Genomic DNA, 23,023 nt, shown 5'->3' on the forward strand with positions numbered 1-23,023 from the left:
TGGAGGAGAGCACGGCTGGAAGAGTCACTCAACAGCGGGGATACAGCAAGGCCTTCCCCCGTGGAGGAACTGTGTACTCTCAAGAAAGAAAAAGACAACCACTCATGGGTGACTGCACTGGCAGTCGCTCACACACGACAGACAGATAACAAAGCGTGAACTACCACGCAAGCGAGGAGGCCGCTGAAAGACAGAAAGGCGAAAGGCGAGGTCTTTTCAAATTCATTGATTCCGGGAAAGCAGCAAGCCAGCTTTCAGCACGAATGCAAAGGAAATACAATCGACTCGATTCGACTCGAGAAGCTCTTTTCTATCAACACGCTCAGCTCAACACAGAGGTCTTACCGTACCGTCTTGAGAAGGAAATTGAGAAATGGCTTCCTCAGGATGACAGTTTTAATCCCTCGGTGGGCGGGACCGAGTGCGTCATCTCAGGAAGGGGCCTATCGGCAGCTCTGGTATAGAGAGCTAGTGATACCTACCCAATAGGCAGGCATATCCCATACATAATGTTAGGTGGTGGTCGTCTTCAAATTGAAAGGGAACTCCTTCTGGCTTTCTGAAGGCAAACAAAACCACCACTGTTACAAGATCCAGGACATCAGACACTAAAACCTCATATTGTCTTTTTATCGTCTTTTTATCGTGCATGAAGCACAAGTTCATTTGGGTTGCAGTTATCCACTTAATGTGTCTTATTTTATTTTGTGTAACCAGTTCTTGAAATTTTACACAAACTACTGTAGGTGATTCCTGTGATAATTCTTAGTATGTCACAATGTTATTAACTCAATACCAGCCTCAGAAAACCAAAAACAATAAGTAACATAGATTTATTTTGGGAACTGACAGCAACTTACCAGGAATACCAGTGCTTAGCAGTTTGAGTTATGCTAGATTGTATGTATACAGTATGTTCCATCTATGTTGATTTAGAATTCAGGTTAAGGGTTTTTTCTTTTAGAATGTGGAGGTGCATGGATACAGTGTGATTATTCTCATGTGCAGCACAGAACTGTCAATCATATTTATGTAACACAGGAACTCAATTATAATGTTGTGGCTGGACAAATCAGCTTGAAAATTCAATAGCAAAACAATAATATATATGTGTAGCACCCGCTTGGGGCACTCGTTCTTTTCGATCAGGGTGGGATCAGTTAGCACTCCTCTGAAACCCCAATGCCTTTAAAACACTAATTTCTAAAACCGTTAAACACACACACACACACACACACACACACATACACACACACGGAGGGAGACAGGAAGCACAGCAGGAGCCTTGCTCTAAATGTCGGCGGCTGTTTTCATTTTTATTCCCAACCCACTGCCGAACACAAATGAGTCCAATTCCTTCTTTGCTCCTGCTGACTGTGCGTCTGGACCAAAAACAATCTCTCGAATGGATGAAACCAGGAACTTTTATACCAGGTGCTCAGCTTGTTCAAATTATTCAGTTAGCACCAATGGGGGCTAAGAACATGAGAGCATCAACTTACCAGTGAGATCTGTGCAAATCTACAAACTAAATAACATTACATCAATGTGCCAAATCAAAACGTGAATATACTACAACAACAAAATCAAACGTGCCTAAATAAAGTGACGTGGGTCACCCCGTTACATTCGATACATGCACATCCCTCGGTCTGCATGAACCTTGCAGGTTAAGGATGCTCTGGTGCTCTAGTAAGTGTGCAAGGACAGAGGTTGCCATTGCTGTAGCTATACAGGAATATCATGAATGTATCATTTTTGTTTTAAAGGTAAAGTAAGAACAATGTATGGATTTAGAGCAATTATAAATCCACTGGCTATGTAAAAGTATATTTTGAAAGATATTTTCATGTAATGTCTGTTATTCTATGTTAATAATTGTAACAAATGCATTTATGTTGCTGGGTTAATGTGGGAAATTATAATTTAAAATAAAACAATACAAATACAGAAGGTCTGTGTCAGTTTACCAAGCAGCCTTACTTTGACATGAAAATAATGCCCTGCATTAGCAAACCATTCAGGTGTCATTGACCCCCTGGCTTCACAGACCGTTAGGGCATTTACCTGTGAATAAATAGCCTCAGCTAAGTTTGCCTTGGCTGTCATCTAGTTAGTAGCAACAAATGAAACCCTGAAACTCACAAAGCTGATTGATCTTTCTCCATGATTCCTATTGTCTTTTTTGCCCTGTGATACTTGGATGTTTTAAAAGTAGCTTGTTGGTTAAAAAGAACAGATGTGAATAGTCCTGAAGTAAATTTCAAATATTTTGAACACCCCACTCTTGTCTTACAACTTAAAGGTAAGTACTATATACGGTGAGTTACTATTTAGTGTGGCTAGTTTATCCGATACTACTAATTAGTAAGAATAATACTTTAAACATTTTAGGAGAGATACAGAGAATGAATGTTTATAGAGAGGGAAAGAAGTTTTAAATAATTTATATTTATACTTTTTATTTTTTTTATTTTAACTAGCTTAAACATAACAGTACCATTAACTGGTGTTTGCATGAATGTACAGAGAGATTTCTTGTTATTTTAAATATACTACAGTATTGAAACAAAACGTTTTGTAGACCGTGTACTGTTATAATGATGTTGCCTTGATACTGTAATTCCCAACGTCATTATAACAGTACACATTCTACAAAACCTTTAGTTTCAATACTACAGTATGTGTTGTGCAGGAACTAAACCCCTGAACCAATTTGATGCGTGGCTTAAGTCTAATTCATTAATCTTGACCTGAGCTCCTTTGGATAGACGTACAAAGATTGTGAGAATTGTCTATTTTGACACCAATTTCAGCACTCAGCAATAAATTGTTTCATTTCTGTTCTTATGCTCCCCGGAGAACTGCAAACTCTTCTGCTTCCAGACCAACTTCTCACAGCTGCCTACTAACTGTACTGTCCCATACTTTGACGTTAGCTTCTCTGGAAGTTTTGAATGGGTTCACTTTGGATGCCTTCTGAACAATTCTGACTTTATATTTATAGTTCTTTGGTCTCCCAGATTGATTTTTGACAACATACTGACCACTGACCTGTAACTACTCTTATTCTGACCATAAATGGTTGTGGTGGGTAAAACTACTGTGGATACTTTATAATGACAAGGGATTGAACAAGCTGTGTTGACATATATCTGCATTACTCTATTTTATTGACACATATCCCTGTCACACTACCCTGCTGCACTTTTTAACAGCATTGGATTTATTTTTTGCCAAAAATCTTTGAGTTGTCCAGTCCATTGCCTCTATTCACTCATTGTTTATTTATACTTTTATACTTGCTACTATTTCAATGGTGGGTAACAAGTATTTTTTTTTTTTTGCCAGCATAATAAATATCATGATCAATATTAGTGCCATTGTCCAATATGCAACACTGTAAGTGACTTGATGTCTGTTTGTTCCTAGGGGTCTATGTTGAAAAGGACGAGATTATAAAATGCCTGGCTCGGTTTCCTTACGTAGCATCAAAAGAATTGGACATGAAAACAATGCCTTTGATTCCAGTGACTCATGTAAGAAAACTAATGCACAACTGATGACATATATTTGCTATTCTTATTATATTATATCAAGTAATTTATTAGTAACATTTTTTTTTTAAATTTCAAATGGCAAGATTTTTAAAGGACGTATGGTCTACATGTCTAAGAGGTTGATTTGATCAACCATTATTACCATGCTGGGATGCGTCACAGATTTTCTTACAGTTTTTTACAGCACTGGAGAATTAAACTGGAATGTGTCAGCCACTTATATTTAGGGGTAATCCTGAGGATAGGTTGATAGTGCTGTAAATACTTCCAAATAAAATCCAGCAGTGGCTTGTCCCGGTGGTGTCTAAGATGATCAGACCCTAAGCTTTCTAAGATACAGGTTAAGCCGTTTCTTTTTTCCAGTGAACTGTAATTATTTGTTCTCTCTTGACAGCTGTGAACAATCGACATAATGGGTAAGTGTCTGTATTCATGTTTCTGAAATGATGATTTGCACAAAAGTTCTAATAAAGCATATGTCAAATATATTAACATATTCTCTGCATTTATTTTCATGTGCTGCATGACAGGAATGTGTACACAGTGAATGAAGACAAGAAGTAAGTCCTCAATTACGCAACAAATGCAATTTATGAATATAAAGGCTTTGCTTTCATGTTTTATTATTATTGTTATCATTATTGTTTTTTTTAAGGTCAGGTGGTAAAAAGGACAATGAGACCATCAGGATTGGCTTCTTCCAACTGGTAGTGTAAACAGCATGTTTCAAATGCCTTATCCTTAACTCTATTAAACTTTGAATAAAAAAATACTGCAGTAGGAAGTGTATTGCTGAAACAGAGCCTGTAAAGTATCAAATGTTGTTTTCTGTTGTTTTAGTTCCGGTTTGCATCCTGTTCCGAGATTGTAATGATGCTTGTAGGAAGCATCTGTGCGTTGATCCATGGATCTGCGCAGCCTTTAATGTTGCTGGTTTTTGGGATGCTGACTGACACATTTATCGAGTACGACATTGAGCTTCAGCTGCTGCAGGAGCCTCGATTGGAATGTTTTAATTACACTATCACGTGGAATGGGTCTGACCATTTGCCGTACCAAGATGAAATGAATGCCACCAAATCTTGTGGGTAAGCTGTTTTAAAACTACCAAAACTGCAAGGGTCCCAGAGCTGCATAATAACAAATATTCAACTAGCCATCATAACATGGCCATTACCAAACAAGAGGTCATTCAGCCCATTAGTGCTTGTCCAATTCCTAGTACTTAATGATTCAGGATCAGCTACATGGCTAGGTAACCCATCCCATACCCTCACCACTCTGTCTAAATAAATCTCCTGCCCTCTGTCCTAATTCTATCTCCACTTAATTTTCAACTGAGTCCTCCCGAATTCTTCTTTCTTCCAGGCTAAGTAAATTCTGTTAACTCAACGTATACATGCTAGTCAAACAATTTTTGAAATACTCAAATGATGTAAATGTGTGTTACATTTAACACAAACAGTATGAACCCTTATATTTTAATTGGATATACATCATTTATTTTTATGGTAGAAGTAAAATTGTAATTGACCTGAGGTTTGTGATGCTACATCTGAGATTCATTATGTTGTTTTCCAGGTTGTTGGATATTGAAAGCGAAATGACCAAATTTGCCCTTTATTATGTTGGCATTGGATGTGGAGTATTTTTATTAGGATATGTTCAGGTAAGTCTCTTCAAAAATAAGAATTAAGCAGCTGAAGCATTTGACACATTTAAAACACAGAGACAGATCTTTACATTTTACATCACATAATGATTCACACAGCTGGGAAATCGCACCTCAGCAAGGTTTGTATCTTGCTCAGGTTCTAAGAGGTCTCTGTGGACTTTTGACTGTTTTGCCAGCGATGGGGGCCTCACAAAATGAACACCTACCCACCTGGGCAACAGTTTATATTGGAACTAGGATAATAGACAACCATTTAGTATGACTCAATACAGTATCTTATGATTTATTTCTTTTTTAAATTGGATAAATAAAAGGCATCACTACACCATTCTATGTGTCTGTAAGAACTTGTGAAATGTTTCTCACCCATGCTGTCTCGTGATATTTTCCAGATCTGTTTCTGGGTAACAGCAGCAGCTCGTCAGATTCAACAAATCAGGAAGACCTATTTCAGAAAAGTAATGAGAATGGATATCGCTTGGTTTGACTGCAACTCTGTAGGAGAACTTAACACCAGGATGTCAGAGTAAGACTCATTATTGCACTGTAAAACCAAATGTAGTATGAAGACCTGAGCTGTTTAGTAATACTTTTAAAGCTTAATGCTTTAGTTTTGTTCTGCTGTTTTGGTTTTTGCAGTAACTTTATTAGTATTACTGCTATTATTGTTACTGGTAGTCCTAAGCAGTTTCCTGGGGACAGATTCACAAAAGCAACTACAGCAGCAAGCTCTTCCTTTCTTCCTGTTTCACAAAATATATATAGATTTTGTTTTTGCCTTGAGATGGACAGTTATCTCTGCTGCTGTTTTTAGACAGCAATTTGACAAAAAACGTTTGAGAGCAAAGAGTTTCTGTATTGTAATGCACAATCTGTTAAGTGTTTCATGTGCAGTATGAAATTAATCTTTTTTTTTTTTTTTTTTTTGGTTTTGGTTTTCAGTGACATTAATAAAATTAATGATGCCATCTCAGATCAAGTAGGGATCTTCATTCAGCGATTTACTACTTTTGTTTGTGGTTTCCTGATGGGGTTTGTTCGAGGGTGGAAGCTCACACTGGTTATTATTGCAGCCAGTCCACTGATTGGTGTTGGAGCAGCACTTATGGCACTGGTAAGTTATCTTATTGAGTCATTGAGAAAACTAAAATCAGGGTGTGAGCATGACATCCTAACCATCAAATCTGTGTTTCTTAGTTTGTTGCTAAACTGACTGGTCGTGAGCTGCAAGCTTATGCAAAAGCTGGTGCAGTGGCAGATGAGGTACTTTCAGCTATTCGGACAGTGTCTGCATTTGGTGGGGAGAAGAAAGAAGTGGAGAGGTAAGAAGGCTATAACAGAAATTACAATATTCTTTTATGATGCAGCCATTTCCATCCTCAGTGGAAATTTAGTATGCCATGATTTCCACAATGACAGGGCTGGATAAACTCAAAGTTAAGTAAAAGAAAAAAAAAACATGATCACACTTTCTGTAATTACAATTCTGTAATTAAGTTTCATATTTTACATTTAATCTTCCATTTATTTCCAAATTATGTGTCTCTTAAACATGAAGGTACATTTTCAATACAACATAATAATGGAAGATATTCTGTACTAAGTTGCACATTAGGGCCAGTGTCAGGATCACTGCTCAATATGTGTTTAAAATGTATTGTGTTACTATTGCTGGTAATGCCAATGGTTCTAATTAGATTTGTTAAAGGTTATAGTATAGTAGTATATTCCAAATAGTATTTTTCAAACTTTTGTAGCCATATGATGGTTTTCTTTAGACTGCAACTGTAAGCTTCATACCTAGTGTTTGTTTTCCTTAATGATATATTAAAGTCAACAAATAATAACTACATGATGGTTCTTTTTTAATCACTCTGCAGGTATGACAAGAACCTTGTATCTGCCCAGCGCTGGGGAATCAGGAAAGGCTTGATAATGGGATTCTTTACAGGCTACATGTGGTTTATAATCTTCCTCTGCTATGCTTTAGCATTCTGGTATGGCTCCAGTCTTGTTGTTGACACACATGAATACTCACCTGGAACTCTGGTACAGGTACTTAATGTTTGTAATATTAATCATGTCTGAGACGCTCATACCTTCAAGTATATTTAATCATACGGCTAGAATTCAATAATGCAACTTCCATTTAAATTGCAGGTGTTTTTTGGAGTACTTATCGGTGCCTTAAACCTGGGCCAGGCATCCCCTTGTTTAGAAGCTTTTGCTTCGGGTCGAGGAGCAGCAGCAGTTATTTTTGAAACCAGTGACAAAGTGAGTGTACATATTGTATATTTGTGTTATATAATATAACTGATTGGGATCACTATCTGGGTGGTAGACTTAAACATTTTACACAGCATGCCCATGCTTAAACAATATGAATCTTCATGACATTAAAATGTATTCATGTCACAAAGACGGCCAGAGTGGGTGGCGTCAGACCAGAAGCAGGAAGGAATACAGACAGAGACGGTGGTGATGATGAGCTGAGTGCAATGGCTGCACTCAACGTTTATTAACAAAATAAAAGGTTTAAACAGAACACAAAAACAGGACACGGCACTATACGCCAAAATAAAAAGACAAACAAAACGACTGACACTAAACAAACGGTGCACGGACAGACAAACAAACACGGTGAGAACAAACACTTATCTTGCACGTTTTTACTTTGCTTTTAGTTACTCCTCTCTCTCTCACCCGTTCTCCTCTTCCGAACACCCAACCCTGACTGCCTAAAAATGTGCCTATTTATACTGTTGTGCTGGGATTCAATTACTAATTAATTATTCACTTGAATCCCAGCACGTGAATTAATTCTGTGCAACCCCGTGCTCACATATTACATTTAACCAGCACGTGAAGTGATTTGTGCTCTCCTCGTGCCTAAATACAAATCTACACTTTTTAAATACACGTGAAACACAGACCCGTTTATATCCCGTGTACCAATCTATACACCAACATTAACACACGCACGCATACATACAATTGCACACAGAGGCGGGGCACATTGCCACATATACCGCCCCTTGTGCGCAGCACACATGGCCTCAACGGCCACCTCCCCCCTTAAAAATCCAGCAGTCCAGGACAAAGTCTCGGGCTGGGAAGGGAGGCTTCAGTGGGCCCATGGCTGGCCATGCTGTCAGCACCCCTGCCGGTAGTGGCACGGCTGACAGCCTGTTGGTCCACTCCTGCAGCGAAACTGCTGCTGGGGAAAGTGGTCTCCTGACCTCTCCCCCTGTCTTTGTAGCCGGTAGCTCCCTTTGGTGGGGCTCCGACCACAGTACTGCCGGCAGCGAAGAAGCTGCAGTGGGAGCAGGTCTCCGGACCTCCCCCACGATCTCCGGCAGCGAAACTGCTGCAGTGGGAGCAGGTCTCCGGACCTCCCCCACGATCTCCGGCAGCGAAACTGCTGCAGTGGGAGCAGGTCTCCTGACCTCCCCCACGATCTCCGGCAGCGAAACTGCTGCTGGGGTTGGTGGTCTCCAGACCTCCTCCCCCTTCTTCGTGGCCGACAGCTCCCCTTTCTGGGGCTCCGGCCACCGTACTCCCTGTGGTGGAGGTACGGCAAGCAGAGGCAGCTCCTGCTGTTCTGCTTCTGGCAGTGGCGGAGGCAGCTCCTGCTCCTCTGCTCCTGGAAGTGGCAGAGGCAGCTCCTGCTCCTCTGCTCCTGGCGGTGGTGGTGGCGAAGGCAGAGGCAGCTCCTGCTGCTCTGCTCCTTTCGGTGTAGGTGGCGGAGGCAGAGGCAGCTCCGGCTGCTCTGCTCCTGCCGGTGAAGATGGGAGCAGCGTGTAGTCTCCTGGCGACTGAGGTGGGAGCAGCGTGTAGTCTCCTGGCGACTGAGGTGGGAGCAGCGTGTAGTCTCCCCCTTTTTCAGGGGACTGGTGCTGCTCTGCCTCTCTTGCAGCGGACTGGTGCGGCTCTGCCTCTCTTGCAGGGGACTGGTGCGGCTCTGCCTCTGAAGGGGAAACCAGCAGGCATTCTTCCTCTGCTGGTTGTGCTGGGGAAACCAGCAGGCATTCTTCCTCTGCTGGTTGTGCTGGGGAAACCAGCAGGCATTCTTCCTCTGCTGGTTGTGCTGGGGAAACCAGCAGGCATTCTTCCTCTGCTGGTTGTGCTGGGGAAACCAACAGGCATTCTTCCTCTGCTGGTTGTGCTGGGGAAACCAGCAGGCATTCTTCCTCTGCTGGTTGTGCTGGGGAAACCAGCAGGCATTCTTCCTCTGCTGGTTGTGCTGGGGAAACCAGCAGGCATTCTTCCTCTGCTGGTTGTGATGGGGAAACCAGCAGGCATTCTTGCTCTGCTGGTGAAGGTGGGAACAGCTGCCTCTCAGGCTTCGGATTCCCGCGGTCCCCCCGTCTGGGCGCTGGACGCTCGCGGTCCCCCCGTCTGGGCGCTGGACGCTCGCGGTCCCCCCGTCTGGGCGCTAGTTCCTCCTCTTCATACTGGGTGGGGCATATGGCTAACGTGTGCCCATAAGCCCCACAGCCAGGGCATAACTCTGCTGCGAGGTTCTTTAAAAAAACCTCCCAGCCATCATCCTCGACCTCCTCCCTTTTGGGCTGTGGACGCCCCGACTCCTCCCTTTTGGGCTGTGGACACTCGGGTTCCCCCCACTCAGGCGTAGGACGTTCGGGTTCCTCCCACTCAGGCGTAGGACGTTCGGGTTCCTCCCACTCAGGCGTAGGACGCTCGGGCTCCTCCCACTCAGGCGTAGGACGCTCGGGCTCCTCCCACTCGGGCTGTGGACGCTCAGGCTCCTCCCACTCGGGCTGTGGACGCTCAGGCTCCTCCCACTCGGGCTGTGGACGCTCAGGCTCCTCCCACTCGGGCTGTGGACGCTCAGGCTCCTCCCACTCGGGCTGTGGACGCTCAGGCTCCTCCCACTCGGGCTGTGGACGCTCAGGCTCCTCCCGCTCAGGTACTGGAGAGGGCAGCGACTGCTCCTCTCCCTCTTGCTCACTGGAAGGCATCCCTCCCATGTCTGCAGCTAGGTAACCCAGCACCACCATGGTGAGGTCACGAACGGATGCCGGGTTGTGCTGTTGCTCCCAGTCCTCCCATCGTCTCCCATCTCGCATCTGCAGTGCGTGAATAACCATGGGGAGGTCACTGGCGAAGTTCCCCTCGGGGTGCACCAGCCAGTCCCATATTTCCCGGGACGGTGGGGAACCCGGTGGCAGTGGGGTAGAGGGGTGGCTACTGCCCCGTTGTGGCTGTCCTCCTCCCAGCCTGGCATGCAGGATGAGGGCTGCAGCTGTTGTTGCTGCTGCTGCTGCTTCTGCTGCTTCCTGCAGCTCTTTCTTCCCATCCTCGCTTTACTATTTTTTTTTTTATTTATTTTTTTTTCACAAAACCCCCTCTCCTGGTCTGACGCTTGGAGGCGCTATTATCCCACGATGACACCACGTGTCACAAAGACGGCCAGAGTGGGTGGCGTCAGACCAGAAGCAGGAAGGAATACAGACAGAGACGGTGGTGATGATGAGCTGAGTGCAATGGCTGCACTCAGCGTTTATTAACAAAATAAAAGGTTTAAACAGAACACAAAAACAGGACACGGCACTATACGCCAAAATAAAAAGACAAACAAAACGACTGACACTAAACAAACGGTGCACGGACAGACAAACAAACACGGTGAGAACAAACACTTATCTTGCACGTTTTTACTTTGCTTTTAGTTACTCCTCTCTCTCTCACCCGTTCTCCTCTTCCGAACACCCAACCCTGACTGCCTAAAAATGTGCCTATTTATACTGTTGTGCTGGGATTCAATTACTAATTAATTATTCACTTGAATCCCAGCACGTGAATTAATTCTGTGCAACCCCAACCAGCACGTGAAGTGATTTGTGCTCTCCTCGTGCCTAAATACAAATCTACACTTTTTAAATACACGTGAAACACAGACCCGTTTATATCCCGTGTACCAATCTATACACCAACATTAACACACGCACGCATACATACAATTGCACACAGAGGCGGGGCACATTGCCACAATTCAGTATATATTTTACAGTCCTCAGTTCCTTCCTGCATTGTTATTACAACTTAGGTTCGGGAGGATGGACAAACCCCCATACATATATCATATCATCTAATTGAATGCAAATGGAATAATTAGCACAAGCATAAATAATCTGTTTACTCACCCTTGCTTTCGCATTTGTTCTGTAGCAACCCACCACCCGCCCTCATCTCCTACTTTAAATTTTAAGTATAGTTCTATGGGGGTCTCCTGCCTTGTCCAACGGCCAGGTAGGGGATCTTCGATCCAAGTATGCCAGATTATTTATTCTATGTTCATTTGCTTCACATACCTCATCAATTAAGTTTGTTTATCTTATCATTGCGTCGTGGGGGTTGTCCTGAAGTACTGAACTATAGTTTAGCATTTGGCCATGTTGTTTTTCTAGCTTCAATAATTCACTTTATTTTAGTGGGAGAGAGAACTGTAAAATGTTTCTGATAATTAAACAATGAAACATTTAATATTTATCCAGTTTTTTTTATGAAAAAGTAAGGAACCTTCATTTATATTATGTTTTAATTCTACCACGTTAAACAAAGCCACTCTGTATAACATAACTGTTTATTTATGCATTTTCGATCTTTGATTTTAGGATCCAGAAATTGACTGTATGTCAGAGGCAGGCTACAAATTAGAGAAAGTGAAGGGTGACATTGAATTTCATAATGTAAACTTCCACTACCCGTCAAGACCAGACGTCAAGGTATATTGTTGCAACTATTCCTTCTAAATGTTCTAATCTATCATTACATCATAAAACACACAGTAATGCAGTACAGTGAATCCTTTACCTTAGCATTTCTCATATCACACTCCATGATTTTCCTGCACTTTATTATACACCAGTCTTACCAATATCACTGAAAATAGTACAAATTAGACTAAATCTTTGCTTTAACGACTTTATCACAAAACATATTGTGATTGGTGTCTGTTCAATAAGGAGACTTATATTGTTCACATACCTTAAAAATAGTGTATTTATTGTATCGATCCATTTATAACCATATCCTGTAAAACTAAACTGAAATGAGGATAGCCAAAAAAAGTAGTTTTTGTTTAATTATACGGTGAAATACATTTTTTAAAGGCTTTTGACCGATTTGTTTTATTTATTTATTTTTTTTCAAAAGATTTTAGACCAGCTGAGCATGGTCATCAATGCAGGTGAAACAACTGCTTTTGTTGGGCCGAGTGGAGCTGGGAAAAGCACTGCAGTGCAGCTCATCCAGAGGTTTTATGATCCCAAAGACGGCATGGTATAGCATGGCAACACATGTACCATTAACAACTGTAGAGGCTCAACATACTGAAGAAGTAGTGCTCAAAAGGGTTGTGCTTTTCACCTATATGTAGCCACATTACCAATATATATATATATATATATATATATATATATATATATATATATATATATATATATGATATATATCTAATATGAGGTTGTATTCAATAAGGGGATAGGTTTGAAAAGTAATTTGTTGTGCGAACTGATTATTATTATTATTATTATTATTATTATTATTATATATTGTTATATTAATCACAAAATGTAATATAGTTATTGTGTATACAGCATATAAAGAAGACTCTTCTTCTGATTAATGTTTTAATAACTGTACTGTGCAATGAAATGTTGATACAGGTGACTCTGGATGGCCATGACATACGGAGTCTAAATATCCCATGGCTGCGTTCACTGATCGGGATTGTGGAACAGGAGCCTGTTTTGTTTGCTACCACCATAGCTGAGAACATCCGATACGGACGAGAGGATGCGTCAATGGAAGAGATCATTCAAGCAGCAAAGGAGGCCAATGCCTATAACTTCATCATGGATTTGCCACAGGTAGCATTTCATACTTTTTAAAGGGATTATAAATTATTGAGAAGGACAAAAAAAGATATCATGTCAATACATCCTAAGGGGCTTTAAAATCAAATACAGAATGAGTGTACATCATTAATTGCATGCTCATATATCTCTTCATTATGTCTTTACAGAAATTCGACACTATGGTTGGTGAGGGTGGGGGTCAGATGAGTGGAGGGCAGAAACAGAGAATAGCCATCGCTCGAGCTCTTGTGAGGAACCCCAGGATTCTGCTGCTGGACATGGCAACCTCTGCACTCGACAACGAGAGTGAAGCTGTGGTTCAGGAGGCCCTTGATAAGGTATCTCAAACACATACAGTACACACATTGAAACCTGGACAATACTTTGAACGCATTGAGAATGACTGGCTGAATATATGCAAGACTGTGACTATTGTCCTGTTTATCTTTTCAAGGTGCGAATGGGACGAACAACAATCTCCATAGCCCACCGTCTCTCTACAATCAAAAATGCAGATGTGATCATCGGATTTGAACATGGGAGAGCTGTAGAGAGGGGGAAGCATGACGAACTGCTTGAAAGGAAAGGGGTCTATTTCACTCTAGTGACCCTTCAAAGCCAAGGAGACAAAGCCCTGAATGAAAAGGCTAGACAAAGTAGGTATTTTTTCGAGTGTCCATAAATAAAAACACATTAAAAAAAGGCCTCTCTCTACGTCTCGACAAAGCAAGGATAGCACAAGAGGCCGTTGCCCTGCAAGCATGTCTCATGTCTGACTTGGAGGGGTGAGGCAGATTTGGGAGTTCAGTTCAAGCTCATATAATCCTTGGCTCATTTTTTTTTAATTTATTGACAAACCAGATAGAAATTTATTTCAAGGCTTAAACTTGTTGTATAAGAAAACTACTCAAGCTTCAGAAACAGGTTTTTATTTCAATTGGGTTTCAGTGGAAAGTGAGGACGCTGTTGAAGAACTCGCGCTTGAAAGCAGGAGTGTATCCAGGACTGGGAGCTACCGTGCAAGCTTTCGGTATGTCAGAAACCTGAATAGAGATAACTGAGCATGGTGTATTGGAAAAATGTATTTTTCATTGAATTGGACCCATAGTAGGACTATATATATATATATATGTTTCCATTTTTCATTATTATCTGATGCAGGTATGTAGTCCCAAATGTTATACATATTTTGTGATACAGTTCTGCTTCCTTATCTTCCATTAACTTTATTGAAAAAATTTTGAAACTAAGAGAAAATGACTCCCACTGAATCTTAGGGTTATACATTTCTTATTTTCTTTTGAAGTGTGCCTTGATTTGTCTATACCTTCTCAGAGCATCTATTCGCCAACGGTCAAGATCCCAGCTATCCAGAGTGATACCCGACGCCTCAATGTCCATTGCTGGAGAAATGGGCCAAAGACCCTACAGTGATTCTGTCGGCTCCGAGAATTTCAGGGGGAAGGTCAGTCTGAACAGAACTGATAATGATGGTCGGAGCCTTTCACCCATCATTCTCCCTAAACTGCATCCTTCACACCTGCATGCTTATCTGATTTTCCTCAGCAAGCTGTGATTGAGGAAGAAGATGAAACTGTTGAGCCCGCCCCAGTGGCCAGAATCCTAAAATACAATGCTCCTGAATGGCCCTACATGTTGTTTGGTACTTTTGGTGCTGCTGTGAATGGGGGAGTTAACCCAATGTATTCTCTCTTGTTCAGTCAGATTCTTGGGGTAAGTGAATATGTAATGTGTGAAAAAAATGAAATAATAAGGTAACATTGCTGTACCACCAATCTTAAAATACTCTTTCGATTAAGGACTATTGTGAAATATATGGTTTAACTCTATGAACGTTCATAGAGTGCTGTTTGGTTATTTCAGTGACGAGGATAGCTGTAAACAAGCCATTCAACCCCTTCTGAAGCTACTGGATTATTCAGCCATCCTCATTTGTGGAATAACTACAGTACTCTATGACCGTTCATGTTGTATTCTTTATGTATTTTCAAATAGCTTGGTTTGTGAGAGAAGCGGAAGCCTTTTAGTTTACAGACTAGGTTATGGTTACTTTTAACACTTGTGTAATTCAGTCCCACGGACTCAGGGTGTGGTATACTGTATGCAAGTAGACAAACACATGGGGAACTAGAACTCCATTTTCAGCTTCTTTTAATAATCTTATATTCGTCAAATTTTTTAGACATTTTCAATACCTGATAAAGAAGAACAGAGAAGAGAAATAGATGGAATCTGCCTGTTTTTTGTTTTGATTGGGATTATATCATTTTTCACACAGTTGTTGCAGGTACGCAATGCCCTTTTTAAAAGGGTCTACTCCATTAATTTTTAATATCTTTAAGACTATTTTTATCAATAAATGTTATGTATACTGACCATATTTGACTCGTTTATCAGGGCTTTGCTTTTTCAAAGTCTGGTGAACTGCTCACAAGGAGACTTCGTAAGCTTGGCTTCCAGGCAATGCTGGGGCAGGAGATTGGCTGGTTTGATGATCACAAAAACAGCCCTGGTGCTTTAACTACAAGACTTGCCACTGATGCTTCTCAAGTCCAGGGGGTGAGCTGAAGTAGTTCTTGATGTTAAAAAATTATAAGAATATAATAAATAAATCATTTTGATCTTTTTTAAAATAGAAATCTTTACTAAAGCGCTCATTTATATTTTGCTTCCCTTATTGTAATATACTGTCGTAAAAGCATAGCTAAATGTAAAGAAAACTGAAAGTATTTTAAAGCAAAGGCAAGCATTGTAAAGAATGGAGAGGTACTGGTATTATTGTTAATACCATTATTGGGCAAAGCAAGGGAATCGTTCAAATGAATGCATCTTCAGGCACAATATTGGAATGTGCCAAAAGGTTGTAAGCTAATATAGATTATTTTGAAAGGAAAGGGTATCAATTTGTGTGTTCTGGTTCCAGGCCACAGGATCCCAGATAGGAATGATTGTGAACTCTCTCACCAACATTGGAGTGGCCATTATCATCTCCTTCTACTTCAGTTGGAAACTGAGTTTAGTCATAATGTGCTTCCTGCCATTCTTAGCATTATCAGGTGGTTTACAAGCAAAAATGCTGACAGGATTTGCGAAACAGGACAAGCAGGCAATGGAATCTGCTGGGCAGGTAGGGTTTGCATCTTGCTGTATCGTGTAGCATTTTATTATTGTAACATAGTTTCAGCCCATGTTCCACTACAGATGTATGTAATAAACATGATCAAAATGCCTGAAAATATCATGCCAAACCATTATGTCAACATATATATATATATATATATATATATATATATATATATATATATATATATATATATATATATATTTCTCTGTATCAGAATCTTCCAGGCATCATCTGCTGGCTATTGAATCATTTGCTTTTTCCTGGCCTTTTGTAACCCATTAGATAATAACTTCTTTGTCTTTCAGATTTCAGGGGAAGCATTGAATAACATTAGAACAATCGCTGGTCTAGGCAAAGAGAGAACGTTTGTGGAAATGTATGAGGCACAGCTTGAAGCCCCCTACAAATCAGCACTTAAAAAAGCACATGTATATGGAGTCTGCTTTGGGTTTGCTCAATGCATAGTTTTTATGACTAATTCTGCATCATACAGATATGGTGGATACTTGGTCAAAGAGGAGGGACTTCACTTCAGCTTTGTGTTCAGGTTTGTATTCCATTCTGATGATACTGACCTTACGGGCTATTTAGTGTATAAACTGATATAGTATCATGAATAAATGAAATATGTCTTTATAATTCTAGAGTCATCTCAGCAATTGTAACAAGTGGTACGGCTCTAGGAAAAGCTTCATCCTATACGCCAGATTATGCCAAGGCCAAAATATCAGCAGCAAGATTTTTCCAACTTCTTGACCGGGTCCCCAAAATTAATGTTTACAGTGATGGAGGAGAAAAATGGGTAAACTTCAATCTTCAAAATTTGTGTGTGTGCTTAAAGACAAATGTAAATCATAGAGACCAATGTCAAAAACTCAAAAAGCCACGTAGGTTTGATTTATAGAACCAGTTTAATCAAACCTGTGTTTTCCTAAAAGTTTGTTTCTGTGCATTAGATGTTGTGACGTGTTTGTCTGCAATAATGGAACCCAAAGTTAATTTTTGTGGTGTTATTAATACCATGTTAGGTGATATAAAGCACACAATACGGTTACAGATTGTCACTTTTTAAAGCACATTCCTTTGGAGAACTCTTCTTTAAAATTATAAATAATATGGACAAACAAGAGCCCATATATTGTATTTATGTGTTTGTTTAAATGAATGATTATTCATCTTCAAAAAGACAACTTTTTATTGATTTTAGACACTGGCACTTTAGATAAAATGTTTCATACTGTACCCTCTACTTTTTTGTTTTCACACAATAAATGTTCTCTATACAGACCAACTTCAAAGGAGATATTGAATTTATAGATAGCAAATTTACATATCCTACTCGGCCGGACATAAAGGTCCTGAATGGACTGACTGTTTCGGTGAAGCCTGGGCAGACCCTTGCCTTTGTGGGCAGTAGTGGCTGTGGGAAAAGTACAAGTGTCCAGCTGCTGGAAAGATTCTATGATCCTGATGAAGGAAAAGTGGTAAGTTCACAGCATTGTGCTAAAACGAGGAACTGATCATGTGTTCAAAGTTGAAAATAGAAAAAAAGGGCCTTTGTCCAAAACGTCCTGAAATAAATTATTTTTTAATTTTTGTACACTGCAGTTATACATCCCTTCAACCCTATATATATATATATATATATATATATATATATATATATATATATATATATATATATATATATATATATTACACACATATGGAAAACATATCTCTCCAGTACTTTAGTTTTGAAATGAACTGGAATATACTGCATTTCTCTCACTTTAAATCTGAGTTGTGTGTAGTTGGATTAATCAGTGATTTTTAAATGCGGCACATGTGTTTGCTTGATTTTAGCTGATAGACGGACATGATTCCAAGAACATCAACGTGCCGTTCCTGAGGTCTAAAATTGGAATAGTCTCCCAAGAGCCTGTGCTGTTTGACTGCAGCATTGCTGAGAATATTAAATATGGGGACAACACGCGTGACCTTGGCTTGGAAGACGTCATTGCTGCAGCAAAAAAGGCCCAACTCCATGACTTTGTAATGTCCTTGCCAAATGTAAGTATCTCCTTTAAACAAGAAACACAATGTTGAAGCATCCCCCAATCCATTATTGAAATAGGAATTAACAGCTTCTTGTGGCTGCTGTAGGTAATAGAAATACTGCTTGCAGGAGTTTAGTACTTTGACACATGGTGATTCAATGCCATTTCTACCATTTAAGCCACTTGCTTTCAAGATCACTTGAGTAAGCAGTACCTGAACCCTATGATTCAGTTGATTTGACACAATGTGAATGGCAGAGTTCCTGTTCATTCTAATAACTGGCAACAGTCAGCTTTATAGGACTACTCTGAGAAAAGGGGTGCCTGTTTTACTCCCAGATTTCATTGCCACAGTTCATTCATTATACTTGAAGCTTTATTACTTATTCATTCATAACAACAGTGCTCTCCACTTATAACGGATCCTGTTAGAACGGAGTTCCGTTTACAACGTATTGAGGAGGCATGTCCCTGCCAAACAACATGGGCTTTAATGGGGAATTAACTCTGGTTAAAACGGACTTACTTATAACATATATACCATTTAATACGTACAGTTTTCCTGTTTCACATGTAGATATTTTGCACAAATAAGGTACAGTCCATTTGTGACGTCAGGCTGGAAAAACAGTTGCTGTTTACTTTTTTTCTTCTATGTTTACTTTTATTCTTCCATGTTTTTGTTGGCACAGCCGTTGTACAGTTTAAACGTATAAGGTATACACATTTAATGACATTTAGTGAAAATATACATTTGTAAAATGGTAGTATTTATTACATTGTACTGCCCACTAGGGGCGTGTTTTGTACAAATAATAAACTCCTGTTCTTTGGCAGTTAAGCTTTCTTTTATTGTTTATATTTAAGGTACTTCTGTTCACAGTTACAGACAGCATTTCGAATTGTGTTTACTACGTACTGCGTTTATAAAGTACTGATTTCCATTGTCCCTTGGAGTCCGTTATAAGTGGAGTGCACCTGTATTATTAACCTAATTACACAACCTGTCTCTATGGTCACCATGGTCAATGGTCCATGGTCCAGTGTGGTGGGTTATGGAAGGAAGTGACGGAGACAGGCAGCCAGTGAGGTACAACCTGCGCACCAGCAAGGCAGGGCTGGGCAGGGTTTTATTAATATTCCGTATTGCACAAACAAAAATAAGAAACCCCCTTGAATACTAGCAATAGTAATCAAGGGTTGAAATAAAAACAGTAAATAGAACAGTCCCGCACTACACAGAGACGCAAAAGTTAAAACAAAACATTCACTTGGTTCATCCACGCGGTGGCAACCGGTGTCCTCCAGCTGCTGCCCCAGCTCCCTCCTGAGGCTTCACAAACACAAAGGCACAGAAGGAGCTGTGCTGCAAATCCGCCCAGGTATCCAAAGGGGTAGGGAAAGCAAGGGAAAACAAATGCACAGCTCTTCAAGGATCTGCAAACACAGGACTTCAGTGGTTGAAAAGAAATAAATGAAAAACAAACAAACCAGCACGTCTCTTGCAGGTGTTAATCCAGCACAGTCAAAAAAAACAAATGGCAGAACCCCACAGCCTAAATAGTGCCGAGCCCCACCCCAACAATCATCATACGCAGCACAGCTGATTGCAATAATGGGGCTCAACCATGAGGTCCTGCCCCAAGTTAAGATGGCCGCCCCCACTGCGGCTTCTGCCCCAACCATTACTCAGCCTTTCTCCTCTGTCTCGGCCCTCTGTGCACAGCGCTGCCAGTAGTCGGGAGGGTGAATTACAAGAGGGACTCCTTTCACTCCTGTCACATCCAGTAATTCAGATTTTGTATTGGGTCTAGTTATAAATCATGATGAAGATGCTAATTCAATTGTGAATGTAATGCAAATCAAGTTTGTCTCTGCTTATTGGCTGGGAAGGAATCCGTTGTTTCAAACCTCTTTTTGTGGCATTAACTGACAGTTTTGCATAAATTACCAGGAAGGCACTGCCTTCTCTGGGATTAATATTCATTTCTTGTAATCACTTTCATGCTATATGCTTTTTGTAGCAATATGAAACCCATGTGGGTGCCCAAGGATCACAGCTGTCCCGTGGACAGAAACAACGGATTGCCATCGCCAGAGCCATCATTCGAGACCCCAAAATTCTGTTACTGGATGAAGCAACTTCTGCTTTAGACACAGAAAGTGAAAAGGTAAAACACTATATCGTATATGTTTCAAAACCTTACCTTGGCTTGACTTGGTTACATTTTTTTTAACCATTTAACATTATAAACACCCACTGAATAATAATAGTCAAGCTGTTACCATATTCATGAAATATTCACCTTGGTTGTTGTTAATGAAGCCAATAACAGTTTAGAACAGTCTGTTCTATTACTTTCTGAGTTTCACTTTGTCTTTTGCAGACAGTACAGGCAGCTTTGGATAAAGCCAGAGAAGGACGCACTTGCATTGTCATCGCTCACCGGCTTTCAACTATTCAGAATTCTGATATTATCTCTGTCATGTCTAGAGGTTATGTGATTGAAAAGGGAGCACATGAAGAACTTATGGCCTTGAAAGGAGCTTACTATAAACTGGTCACAACAGGAGCACCAATAAGTTAATAACTACAAATGCCATGAAAAAAAAAAGGTTTTATACAGTAATAGCTTAGACTTATTCAGATCCAGAAAAGGATTGCACTCAAACTGTATAGTAATTTGGTTTAGTGAGAAAGGGCTCTTTGATACGTTTCCACACTTTTCAAAATCATAACATCTAATTCCAATATGTTGTTTTTTTATGATTTTGTTACATTACTTAATTATTTAAAATAATTCTGCATCACCCAAAGCATTATAGGAGCACTGTATATAGTTTTAAGAAAAGCTTTGAGTCAAATTATTTCATTTTATTTTGACATTTCTTTGAAATGTGCTTTACTGTATGTTTTAATTTGAATAATGTATCAATTATGTTAAGATAACGCACTGTAGTTTATCATTCCTTTTATTGTCTGCATGCATACCATTTGGAATTTTATATAGTGGGTATCAAATATGTGGTTTGTATATTGAGATAACAATTCAAGAATGTTTCTTACCACAATAGAATATGGATTTATAAATAATACAGCATTGAAAAAAGGAATGGCTTCGGAAATTACTGACAGAGCGAACCAGTTGCTCAATGAAGAGAAACTGCAAGAGACTGAGAAAAACAGGGTAAAACAATTCCATGTGGTCCAGAAAAAATAATTGAACTGCTCCAACCTGCCACTGAGTTGTTTCTTGCTTGTTTTGTGCCATTCTAATTATTTTTAATTGAACATATGGCATAAGCAGATGGAGTGACTGTCTGGAAAACATACATTGAATCATTAATGGTGTCTGGCAGTTTGTGTTGACATTAATTATAAGGTCTGTTGTGCACAATTGAAATGTACCATGTACTTACAGTTATGTAAGGCTGTACTAATATTACTGAGCCAATTTGGGGAAGCAAATAGAGCAGATGGCAGGGAACCAGTACCTAAATTTAACCACTCTGGAATATATCCACCTCTTCTCCTTTAAAGAACACTAATCAGGTAAACACGAAGTCATGTTTACTGTTACTGTCACATTTGTTTACTGATTAAAGCTAATTATTATTTCACTAGGATCCGATTATGTTTTACCCCGAAGAAAGCCTTAAATAACCATTAACAGACCACAGCAATACCAGTAATGCCAATTTAATACATTGATATGGAATAATATTTATGTGCAATACACAACAGCCTGTACATTTGTACTATAATATACAGATGCAGAGGATGAATTGTGGCACTACAGATATGGGCAAAAGTTTTGCATCACCCTATAGAATTAACACATTTTGGTTTATAAAGTCAAATGAAACCTGTGGAATAATGTTGTGTTAACATACTGAATTATATATCGCTTGGTAGTTTTCCATATACTTAACAAAAAAATGACAAAAAATTGAAAATGTGACATTTTGAAATCTAACATGAAATAGAGTATTATGGCTTCCCGTAGATTTTGTAGTTTCTTTGATTACATGATGTTAAATAAAATATCTAAGTATATATTAATTATGTCTCAATCCTACAATTCTAGGTGATGCAAAACTTTTGGCTATAGCTGTAGATGTGATTGCTGACATGATACCATGAAAGTGCAGAGGGTTCCCAGTGTGCATTTCTTCATATCATATCATATTGAAATATGAAAATGTGGAAAAACTTAATTTATACTGTAGTTACCATTTCCTAATATTCACTACATGTGCTAAGCACACGTGATTGAGAGGATGGAACTCTAAAAGGTTATTTTCCCGATTTTGTGATTTTGTTGTAAGTACTGCATTAAATAGCATAAGAAAAGTGGAATTAATGTGCCTCTATTATACCAAAACAACTGTAGTACCATGCATCATAATGCATCATTGGAATTGCCTTGGTGCTGCCAGTGCCCCTCAGCACAGTACCCTTGTAGCATCACTGCATTGTCAAGTCCCTTAGGTAAGGACTGGTAAAGATAATTGTGTTTGTGGTGTTCAATTAAAGTACATTTGAAAAGGACATGGCTAGTACATTTGAATGTGCTTTTTATTTTATTTTTAGCAAACTTAAAGATGTCTTTTTTTAATCGAAATGGTAAAAAAAAAAATAGTATAACAAACTCAGATTGTTTTACATGAAACAACATATTTTACATTTCATTAAAGTTTATTAATTTCATGTTAGCATG

At 39.7% G+C, this 23,023-nt stretch overlaps 1 protein-coding gene across 2 annotated transcripts; it reads left to right on the forward strand.

Annotated features, from left to right (window-relative positions):
- Positions 1 to 2,118: 2,118 nt before the first annotated feature.
- Positions 2,119 to 22,854, forward strand: LOC117426762 (bile salt export pump-like). Of its 2 annotated transcripts, XM_034925287.2 has the most exons (29): positions 2,119 to 2,305; positions 3,433 to 3,539; positions 3,955 to 3,976; positions 4,091 to 4,120; positions 4,216 to 4,267; positions 4,401 to 4,648; positions 5,142 to 5,229; positions 5,628 to 5,761; positions 6,178 to 6,349; positions 6,433 to 6,557; positions 7,116 to 7,290; positions 7,396 to 7,509; positions 11,874 to 11,984; positions 12,415 to 12,540; positions 12,927 to 13,130; positions 13,286 to 13,456; positions 13,573 to 13,774; positions 14,067 to 14,148; positions 14,454 to 14,583; positions 14,685 to 14,852; positions 15,322 to 15,426; positions 15,537 to 15,698; positions 16,063 to 16,266; positions 16,569 to 16,810; positions 16,909 to 17,065; positions 17,550 to 17,747; positions 18,109 to 18,315; positions 20,327 to 20,473; positions 20,690 to 22,854. In XM_034925287.2, the coding sequence occupies exons 2-29, from the start codon at positions 3,464 to 3,466 to the stop codon at positions 20,888 to 20,890; spliced, it is 4,053 nt and encodes a 1,350-aa protein (XP_034781178.1). In that variant the 5' UTR covers positions 2,119 to 2,305; positions 3,433 to 3,463; the 3' UTR covers positions 20,891 to 22,854. The 2 variants fall into 2 exon arrangements, with proteins under 2 accessions (XP_034781178.1, XP_033900605.2); XM_034044714.3 differs by lacking the exon at positions 2,119 to 2,305 and having other exon boundaries at positions 3,450 to 3,539; positions 4,221 to 4,267.
- The last annotated feature ends 169 nt before the right edge of the window (positions 22,855 to 23,023 follow it).

This window comes from Acipenser ruthenus, chromosome 11 (genome assembly GCF_902713425.1).
Source record: "Acipenser ruthenus chromosome 11, fAciRut3.2 maternal haplotype, whole genome shotgun sequence".
In the NCBI taxonomy this organism is placed as follows: Eukaryota; Metazoa; Chordata; class Actinopteri; order Acipenseriformes; family Acipenseridae; genus Acipenser; species Acipenser ruthenus.

Coding starts and splice junctions, on each gene's coding strand:
- LOC117426762 (XM_034925287.2), top strand. CDS start 3,464: ATGCCTGGCTCGGTTTCCTTACGTAGCATCAAAAGAATTGGACATGAA. Junction 5,762..6,177: donor CTTAACACCAGGATGTCAGA/GTAAGACTCATT, acceptor TTTGGTTTTCAG/TGACATTAATAAAATTAATG. Junction 7,510..11,873: donor TTTTTGAAACCAGTGACAAA/GTGAGTGTACAT, acceptor CTTTGATTTTAG/GATCCAGAAATTGACTGTAT.